The sequence below is a fragment of the Chiloscyllium plagiosum genome, unplaced genomic scaffold, assembly GCF_037043375.1.
Source record: "Chiloscyllium plagiosum isolate Xiang-an unplaced genomic scaffold, Cpla_swu_hap1 HiC_scaffold_32, whole genome shotgun sequence".
In the NCBI taxonomy this organism is placed as follows: domain Eukaryota; kingdom Metazoa; phylum Chordata; class Chondrichthyes; order Orectolobiformes; family Hemiscylliidae; genus Chiloscyllium; species Chiloscyllium plagiosum.
Window position 1 is genome coordinate 37,447,663 of NW_028270170.1, and position 10,068 is coordinate 37,457,730.

Sequence of the window (10,068 nt, forward strand, 5' to 3'; positions counted from 1 at the left end):
AATATTATACTAAACAATTGTTGAAATAATGGCTAGTGTTCCTCAAGCCCCTAAGGTTTCTGAAAGGCATGACACAGCATGGACAATGTGTATTCACAGGGCACTAAAAAGAAAATGACTCCATGTTATCTAGTGCTTTTCATGTCCTCAAGGTATCCCGAAGTCATAGAATCACTTCAGTGTGGAAGCAAGCCATTTGGCCCATCAGATGCACACCAACCCTCTGACAAACATCCCACCCAGACTCATCCCACCCCTGTAACCCTGCATTTCCCATTGCACATCGCTGGACACTATGGGGCAATATAACATGGCCAATCCACATAACCTGCACAGTTTTGGGAGAAAATTGGAGCACCCAGTGGAAAACCACGCAGACACAGGGAGAATGTGCAAACTCCACACAGACAGTTGCCTGAGGCCGGAATCAAACCTGGGTCCCTGGTGCTGTGAGGTAGCATTGCGAACCACTGAGCCCCCATGCTGCCCCAAAATGTCTGACTGTAGTCACTTGCAATGGGCTCAGTCCCACTTAAAGCCAGATGATAATGACCAGAATGTCTAGCTTTAGATCTGGATTGAAGGATAAATTTTAACCATACATTCTCGTTATCTTGCAATACCTGAGAGGGAAGACAACGTCTTAGTGTAATAATTTAATGAAAAGACAGCACCTCTGATAGTGTAGCACTCTTCAGCATGGCACTGATGCGCCAAGCTAAATTTTAGCCAACATCTAAAGTGCAGAAATGGAATCCATAGTCTTCTAACTCAGATGTGACAGTACTCCTGCCTGAATATCAGGATTACAGTATCAGGGTCTTTATACTGGGAGGAGAATGTGAAGACTGCAGATGCTGGAGATCAGAGCTGAAAATGTGTTGCTGGAAAAGCGCAGCAGGTCAGGCAGCATCCAAGGAACAGGAGAATCGACGTTTCGGGCATAAGCCCTTCTTCAGGAATGAGGAAAGTGTGTCCAGCAGGCTAAGATAAAAGGTAGGGAGGAGGGACTTGGGGGAGGGGCGTTAGAATTGCGATAGGTGGAGGGAGGTCAAGGTGAGGGTGATAGGCCGGAGTGGGGTGGGGGCGGAGAGGTCAGGAAGAAGATTGCAAGTTAGGAAGGTGGTGCTGAGTTCGAGGGATTTGACTGAGACACTTTAACTCCCCCTCCCACTCCACCAAGAGCATGCAGGTCCTTGGACTCCTCCATCGCCAGACCATGGCAACACGACGGTTGGAGGAAGAGCGCCTCATCTTCTGCCTGGGAACCCTCCAACCACAAGGGACGAACTCAGATTTCTCCAGTTTCCTCATTTCCCCTCCCCCCACCTTGTCTCAGTCAAATCCCTCGAACTCAGCACCGCCTTCCTGACCTGCAATCTTCTTCCTGACCTCTCCGCCCCCACCCCACTCCGGCCTATCACCCTCAACTTGACCTCCCTCCACCTATCGCAATTCTAACGCCCCTCCCCCCCAGTCCCTTCTCCCTACCTTTTATCTTAGCCTGCTGGACACACTTTCCTCATTCCTGAAGAAGGGCTTATGCCCGAAACGTCGATTCTCCTGTTCCTTGGATGCTGCCTGACCTGCTGCGCTTTTCCAGCAACACATTTTCAGCTTTATACTGGGAGATCTTGTGAGACAATTGGAGCGCCCTGTTTCAGACCTCAGAGCTGAAGTTGAAGTGTCAATTCAGGTCTTAATAGCTGACAAAGATGTATTCAACACATGACCAAATGGCTTAAAATTTGAAAATCCTGCAAACACATGCCATTGTCAAAAGCAGGGGGTATTGAAAAGAAATCGAAGTATTTATTATTACATTTGTTTCTGATATAACACGATAGTTCCGTTCTCATGCGATCTTGCAGTGTAAGAAAATCGTGCAATAGCCATCCCATTGAAACTAATGGGGCCGGAATCGCATTATAGCCAATACAGGTAAGGAAAGTTTACATTCTACAAACAACGGACTAAATTCTCCAATCGCGTATAGCCAATTCATGTTGAAGAAGCATGCGTTATAGCAGAACCAACTGTGCTACCTACAGCTCCTACCTGCAACATAATATAAAAATGTATCTGCTTGACCATCTCAGATTCCACAGGAGGCTGGTTAACTCAGTTGGATGGATGGCCAGTATATCATCAGATTGGTGACAACATCACAGGGTTTTATTCACCTTCAGACAGGGGTGAATTCAGGACCTGTTTCCTTGTTCAGCCCATAGCAGAGAAGCCAGAGTTATGGTCCAGACTTACCTCCAGGCAGACAACTCAACATAAAGAATTCTGCACGTACAATTACAAGTATGGCTACAAATTCTAACACTAAGTCAATCTAGCAGGTGAGATATCTACCCTAAGCCATGGAAGTGGAACCTAGGACACTCAGCAAGTGCTACTTCGACTAAGGTCCAAAACCTACCTCCCCTTTCACTTCTGACTCTCTGTAAACTTGCTGTCCTTGTGGCTGAGTTGCCAATCGAGACCTACCTGTGTACCCAATGTTGATAAAGGCAGGGTTTAGTGCTGTGCCCATTGGCCTACAACTCAATCAAGTTGTTTTTCCTATTCCTGCAGGTCAAAATGTGCCTGCATAATGGTTTGGTTAAATCAGGAGCTCATGGTGTGGGGTCTGCATCTCATTTACTCAATGCTGCAGCAACTCTGGAAGAAACCTTGGAATCAGATGCAAGTTGGCACGGAGACCAAGCCAAAGGGAAAAAAAAGTGCCATGTGTTTGATTTTAATACTGAGAAATGCCCAACTCATAAAGATATAACAATGCTCTTCAGTCAGAGGAGGTTGCTTTGTTTTGCTGCTTGTTAAAATCGGAATACTAAGAAATGACGCATGTAAAAAGAAAATTAAATGACACAGCATGAATCTGCTCTTATAGTATATGCTTGTCTACAGAATCTATTAATTGCTTTCAAACTTTTTATTCACAATTAGTAAGTGATGTGTGGTTAGGAGTTTCACTATCCTTAAAATCTCCTTCCACATTACTTCAACGTGCAATAGTTACACTTCTGACATATATTTCGGTGATTGCGATTGTCCAGATCAGCAGTCCTAGCAGTCAGGGAACATCCCAACAATTTCACGCACACAAGAAAACGCCAATTGCCACCCCCTGCCTGGTGTCTGCCGGGAGCACCTGCACTCTCGTGAAACTAAGTTGTGTAACACAACCACGCACATTTTCGCAGTCCCATGATACGTTCCTGAGAGGTGGCTGGCTTCAACACATTAAACTCCACAGGGCCACTTCAGCACAAATTGACACATTTATTATTAGTCTTATGTGGTTCCAAGCTGCCGAACTCTGCAGTGCAATCTGCACTTCAATTACAGCTCAATGTCACACATTCAGCATCCACTAGGTTTTTGCGACCTATCTAGCCTGATCTACACATCAAGAGATGAAACAATTAGAGAATGAGATAATTAGAGGAAACAGGCAGAGGATGAGCTATTTGTATATATATATATATATATATATATTTACATATGCAGCTCTACAAATTGCTCAAAGACAACAGATTATTACTCAATAATCCTTGATGTCTTTAATTCTTTTGAAAAAAGCACTAACAGCAGTCGACACACTTAAATGGCAGAAAGCAAATTACCAGTTAGATTTCTGAGCTCCAGGATAGTTACAAGAACATAAAAGTGCCTGGACCTACGTAAGGCCTAGTGACCTGTTCAGCTTCTATCTTCCAAGTGCCACTTGCAATTTAGGGTCACTGTTTATGTTAACTTCCCAATAAATCTCCCAAAGACAATATCACACAACCTTGTTTCAAGGGAAACCTCTGCACAGAATAACCCCAACACCAAACCTAATAAAGAAGTCAGTCTGGATCTGAAAAAAAAGCACAAGATGAATGGAAGCCTCTCAAATCAGAAGAAGGATAAATTAGGTTAAGATTCCGACCTCAAAACATAACCTTGTCTTGTCTCCATCCATGAGACTTGCTGCGTATTTCAAGCAGTTCATTTCTGTTATTATTTCAATCCCTAGGTTGAATTATTATCTTATAATAATATCCAATACAATTCTTTTGAAAAATATTCACTGGGTGTGGTTGTTACTGGTGAGAAGTTTTCCCTTACAGAGGAACCACTGTATTCCATGTTGAGAATGTACACCAAAAGCACTCAGAGACTTTTATTCATTCAAAGAATGACCTGCTCATTTAAAAGGCCAGTTAACTTTATGGCTGTGTGGGGCTGAAGTCAAATATAGAACAGACTGAATAACGAGAATAGGGTTCCTTCTTGAAAGGTCAATAATAAACCAGTTGGGTTTTTACATAGCCACCATTGCTAAGTAGTCTCGAATAAGAAAGAGCTTGCATCCATATGTCTTTTCATAACCTTAGGACATCACAAGGAGCTATACGAGTAATAAGGTGCTTTCAAAGGTCCGACAATGTCTAGGTATTGGTAAATGTCATGAACCATTTGCAAACAGCACAGCTCCCTCAGAGCAGAAAAGTGACCAGTGAATCCATTTAGTTGCATGTATAAATGATCCTTACTCCATTAATTGTCCCCATAAGGACATTTCTGAGTTCATATTTGGGTTTTATCCTTTCCCCATCCAAGTGTGAAATTGAAAACTGTGACAATTAGTTGCTACTTTTTTTTACAGGCTGTGCCAAGCCAGAATGAAATGTATAACATTGCCAGCTGTACACAGGCCGCAGGATGAAGCCATGCATTAGCAGAGCAGGCCTATCTTAACAATAGGTGCAGATATTTGTAGTTGTAGTTGTACACCTAAAACAGTAACTTTCAAAGTATTTGTGAAGAAGCCTATAACCTCAGGTTGAAGACTACTTCTTCAAAATGTTTTGGTGACATGGGTTCGAATCTCACTGTAAAATGTGAATTCAATAAGAATCTAAAGTTTTTTTAAGAGGTTCGTCTACTGGCAATCATGTAACTATTGTTGATTGTCATTAAAAGCCCATTAGGAAGTTCCCTAATTTTCTATAAGGAAGGAAATCTGCTATCCTTAACTGATATGGCCTATAGGTGATTCACAGCAATATGGTTGACTAGGACCTGCCCACTGGACAATTAGGGACGAAGAATTAATGCTGGCCCGGCCAGTGACACACATATTGCATGAATTAATTTTTTAAAACCCTGAGAAAATGCACAGGTGCTCTCGAGGGCCGCCAGAAAATATTAAAATGATTGAGCATTCATAAGAACATAGTAAAAACATATGAAATAGGAGCCATCTGGCTTGCGCTGCCATTCAATAAGATCGTGGCTGGTCTTTTTATGGACTCAGCTCGAATTGCACTCCCACTCACCATAATCCTTAATTCCTGTACTGATCAAAAATCTATCTTTGCTTAAAAACATTCTCAGCCAAAGAGGCAACTTTGAGGCACAGTCACTGTTGTAGGTAAAATTGTGCTCCAGTACAAACCTCTTAAAAAGGCTCATTAAAGAGCCCGAGATGATGGACCCTTTACCAAGTCTGTGCACCATCAAAATACAAGACCTTTGCTGCTCCTCCAAATCCTTGTGTCACAGCAAAGTTTTTAAAGGGCAAACAAATGATAGCAGGGAGGAAATGCACAGCAGAGGTTTACGCTGCAGTGAATGCAAGCAGACCAAATATACCTCAGAACTCAGCTTCAACAACATTTAGTGAGAAGGAAGTCCTTATTTTCCATCTTTGCAGAAACTCCCTACGATGGTGACACTGCCCTATTCATTACTGGTTTCTCAATGTAGGCCATACCATGAATGAGACTGAGCAGGAACAGAGAGAACACGAGTGAAATCAATGAAGAGTGAGTTGACTCAAGACAAGATGTCCTAGAAGCTGATTTAACACAGAACCAGATTAAAATGTAAAAGCAGGGCCTGTCGACATTCCGAGTCAGGGAACAGTGAGATACTGCAAGGGATAGGCTACTCAAAGAATGGCAGTGGAAACAAACTAGTACTTTCTTGTCCACTTTGGTCAAAGTGTTTCTATTGGAACGAGAGAGTTACAATAGCTGGAAGTTAAATGCTTTAGTCACTTACAAAGCCAGAACGAAACATAAAATTTCAGTAGTTCCCAACTTCTAGTAAATCATTCTGTAACACTATGATAATACCAGTTTGAACTTTAATATCAATCATTCCCACTGCTGCGACTAAGCATCATTGTTAGACTGCAGGATTCTCTCAGGAATTAGTATTTGCTGTGAGTGGAAACTGGTGCGAAAGTTACTGCTGTGCTTATCTAGGGAAGTGAACAAGCTTTAAGAGTCATTGCCTGTGAAACATTTTGAGGTCTTTTAAGATGGAGATGAGGAGAAAGTTTACCACTCACTGGATCATTAGTCTGTGAGATTCTCTTCTCCAGAGAGTATTGGAGGGCATGTTATTGAATTTGTTCAAGATTAAGTTGGACAAGGAAGTTGAGAGGTGAACAGGAAAAGGAAGTTGAGACCACAGTTATATCAGTCGTGATCTAATTGACTCGCAAAACAGGTCTGAAGGGCTGAATGGGGTTCTGTTGCTCCAACTCCCATGTTCAATGATCCTGGGGCAAAAAAAAGGTGCTAAACAAATGTAAGGCTTCCTCAGTGGATGGTGGATAATGCTGAGTAGATATTAGTTATTGAACCAGGGCTGCTGACTGGAAGTTACAATAAGCTGTGGGAAGTCCATGCCTTTGGTACCCAGATTTCCCAGCCTCTTTTATATTGACAGCAATCATTAGGGTCAAAGTGGTCTTATGCCCATGCTTGCTATAATTACTTTGACCACATCTTAATATCATGTTATTTGAATTATGCAACAGAAAACCATCATGCCACAGTTAATCTTAATACCATGATAGGCCGCAACAATCACCATTGGTAATGATTTGTTCCCTGACAAGGTCATTGGTTTAGGTATTAGACAAACATACATACAGACATTTTTAGTCTGTACAGGTACATACTATGGCCAAGTAAAGTCGATGAAAAAAATGCCTCTGCCTATGACAGAATTAGCATTTCCTGCTTCACAACCACCATGCCTTGACATGGATACCTTAAAACCTCTTAATACTGTATCTAGTGTTTAGCAAACTGAGAGCTAGAATCTTCAACACATTAGAACAGAGTACACTTGGACTTTGCTGACAGGATAATATAAGAGAAAGACACATTTTAGCTGATGAGAAACTTGTTTGATAGATTTTAAACAGTGATACGGTCTGAATTTGATAATTCAGTACATTTTGAACTATTAAATTATAATCACTTTATAATTTGTATCAAACATTGTAAGTAAGCCAGCTAATTGAAAATCCAATGCTTTAAAAATTGATAACTTGAATTAAATAACTTAAAAGGGTCAGATTACATGTCAGCAAGTAGTCAAAAGCGCAATTATTATTCTTCTCCTTTGGGCTATTTCACCACAGTGGTATTCAAACTCATGTCTATACAGTGACCACAGCTTAAAGACAGAACTTAGACAATTTAGCCACAAGATCTTTGAGCAGGGGATTTATCTACTAAAATGAGTTTGTGTCTCAATTATGATCTCTGTAAATGGACTGTGTCAGACAGAGCATGGAACTCATTATCCTGGATTACGTCTACACATGTAAGAGTGTCAGTCCTATAGATAAATATATCATTCAATGTAATGAAAAAGCACTATTGCCCAAGAAACATCCGCCAGAAAAGTGGCTGCTTAACTTGCTTTTGTCTTCTCACCTTTCCCACTATTGTAATGACAAATACTTTTTAGATTGTATCTGACTGACCTTAAATGCTACCACAGCTGTTAAGTGGGCCAGGTAGTTGGGGTAAGATTTGACTGGCAGATTCAACAGGAGCACATGTGGATCCCACATACAGCCACTGAAGAATTAATACAAAAATTACAGGCTGTTTTAAAACTGGTGAGCAGTGTTTACATTTATAGGTCTCCTGTGAATACTGTAAAAGAGCAATTGGAACTGGCCAGGTCTCTGTTAGGAGCACTGACTGTGCAGACACTAAATGGTGTCACTTAATCATACTAGGTTTCAGTATAAATTTGGGGTTGGGGATGGTGGCATTTTCTAGTTTAAAAATGCTTCTAACATACTCAACATTTGAACATAGTTCAACAGGTGTGTCACCCAGACTTAGGCTTTGGGTTCACATCCATGTGTCCGACATACACCAGTCTTTACAGTAATAAATCCAAAATTATAGATCACCTTGCAGTTCATTGGAGTCTGCATACATGGAAGTACAACAGGAATGGTGTTTAAATTTATCGAACAGTGGGTTCAAGTCTCCTTCACCTCTCCCCATAAAGCAGTTCAGATTCGGAATGCAAATCCATCTGGTTTTTCAGAGATTTACAAGCCCTTTCCCTGGCCCAGGTGTGCACTGTGTAAAGACCGCCAACTATGGTCAGATGCAGTCCTGAAGATTTCCACTTGACCCATCTCCACTGTCTCACCTTGTCAAGCAGCTGCCCCCCAATCCTCCCCAAATACAGCCCCCGGTGGCTAACATCCCTGAGGGAACAAAACGGCCAAAGAAAATGAAAACCTTTAAATCCTCCCAAATGTATCTCTCGGGAAGCAGAGAATCCCGGGCAAGCCTGCGACTCTACTTGGTGTCTGTGTGAGTGAATGTGTGTTTTACTCACCAGCACATGGGAGAATCTCTCTTCCAGCTCCCCTTCGTTAACCGGCATGGGCTGCTTGGGGGCAGGCGCTTGCTGGCACCTGATCTCTTTCCCCGGGGACATATCCATCCCCCCGGCTGCATTCCCCATCCTGGAGCCGGCAAAATGTTTCAACACGTTGAACTTCACACTATCCAGGATTGAGCAGCGGGTGACAGTCCGTGTTATTTTTTTTTCAAAAAAAAAACTGAGAGAAGGTGCTCGAGAGAGAGAGAAATCAAAAATCACACGAAAAAAAAAACAAAAGCCACACGCTCACTCTACAGACCAAAAAGAAAAGCCTTTAAGAAACAGGCAGTCTCCACTTTCTGCTCTCCAGCCCTGTGGTTCCGAAATTATTTCCCAGCCAGTAAAATCCATTGCTCAGCCTGCAGACCTGCCGGGGAAGTCACAAGCGGCAGCATCAGCTTGGTATCTCTGGGGTGATCCCCCTTATCCACAGGAAGGAGAAATGGCAGTGTGTGTGCTCTCTTACACACAGACAGACAGAGAAAGGAGGAGAGAGAGAGAGAGGAAGTCAGGCTCACGATGAAGCAGCAAGCAGCACGGTTACTAATAGCAGCAGCAGTAGCGACAGATTGGGGTTTCCTGTTCTGCACTGACTCTCTCTCTCTCTCTCTCAGCTCCTGTCCTGCTGCTGTACAGCCCTGGATTGCAGACACTCTGCGCGATGCTTGGGGGGGGGGGGGGGGTGGCAGGCTGGTGAATGTCTCTAATCTAAATGGCACATTATACACCCCCCCCCCCCCAATATAAGACACTATGCGGATGGATCATGTTATAGCAGCTGCATTTCAAACGCCCCGTCCCAGAATGTGCAAGCTGATCGGCTATAGAGGCTGCATCCACTGGTTTTAAAACAGTAGTCCCGCTAAGGGGTAGAACGACTCCTCTTTATTGCCCCCCCGCCCACTTGCTCCCAACGGCACGCAGCCCCAGGTTGCAGACATCCTCTCGCTACACGGCTTGTCCCCGGGGCTGCAGGTGGACGCCGGCGCCGGGCCGGGCACTAGGACCTCTCGGTACCGCTCTACCCATTGCCCAGGAGCTGCCAGTCTCAGCAACATTGGTGCTGGAGGCAGGAGCGTCCGCATGGTCCTAACGCCCCACTAACATTAACCTGCTCACGTTGGAAATGGCTGAGCGAGCTATACAGTAAATGGAAAAGTCCCGGGGGAAACTGATGTACAGAGAGATCTGGGTGTTCAGGCCTATTATTCCATGGAAGTGGCAACACAGGTCAACAGAGTGGTCAAGAAGGCAAACAACATGCTTTCCTTTATCGGACGGGGTACTGAGTACAAGAATAGGCAGGTCATGTTACAGTTGTATAGGATTTTGGTTCAATCACGTTTG

The 10,068-nt window shown here is 43.2% G+C and overlaps 1 protein-coding gene across 5 annotated transcripts in view; it reads right to left on the minus strand.

Moving 5' to 3' along the window:
* fmnl1a (formin-like 1a) overlaps nucleotides 1-9,314 on the minus strand; it is a 264,044-nt gene extending 254,730 nt beyond the window's left edge. For 4 of the 5 annotated variants that reach the window (XR_015752517.1, XM_087977925.1, XM_043675287.2 and 1 more), the window contains exon 1: nucleotides 8,674-9,313. Coding sequence is in view for 4 of the 5 variants with exons in the window: in XM_087977925.1 (XP_087834051.1) it covers nucleotides 8,674-8,802 (129 nt within the window). In the remaining variant the exon portion in view is untranslated. Of the gene's footprint in view, nucleotides 1-8,673 lie in introns of all 5 variants that reach the window. The other variant, XM_087977926.1, reaches the window with a different exon arrangement.
* Between the last annotated feature and the right edge of the window lie 754 nt (nucleotides 9,315-10,068).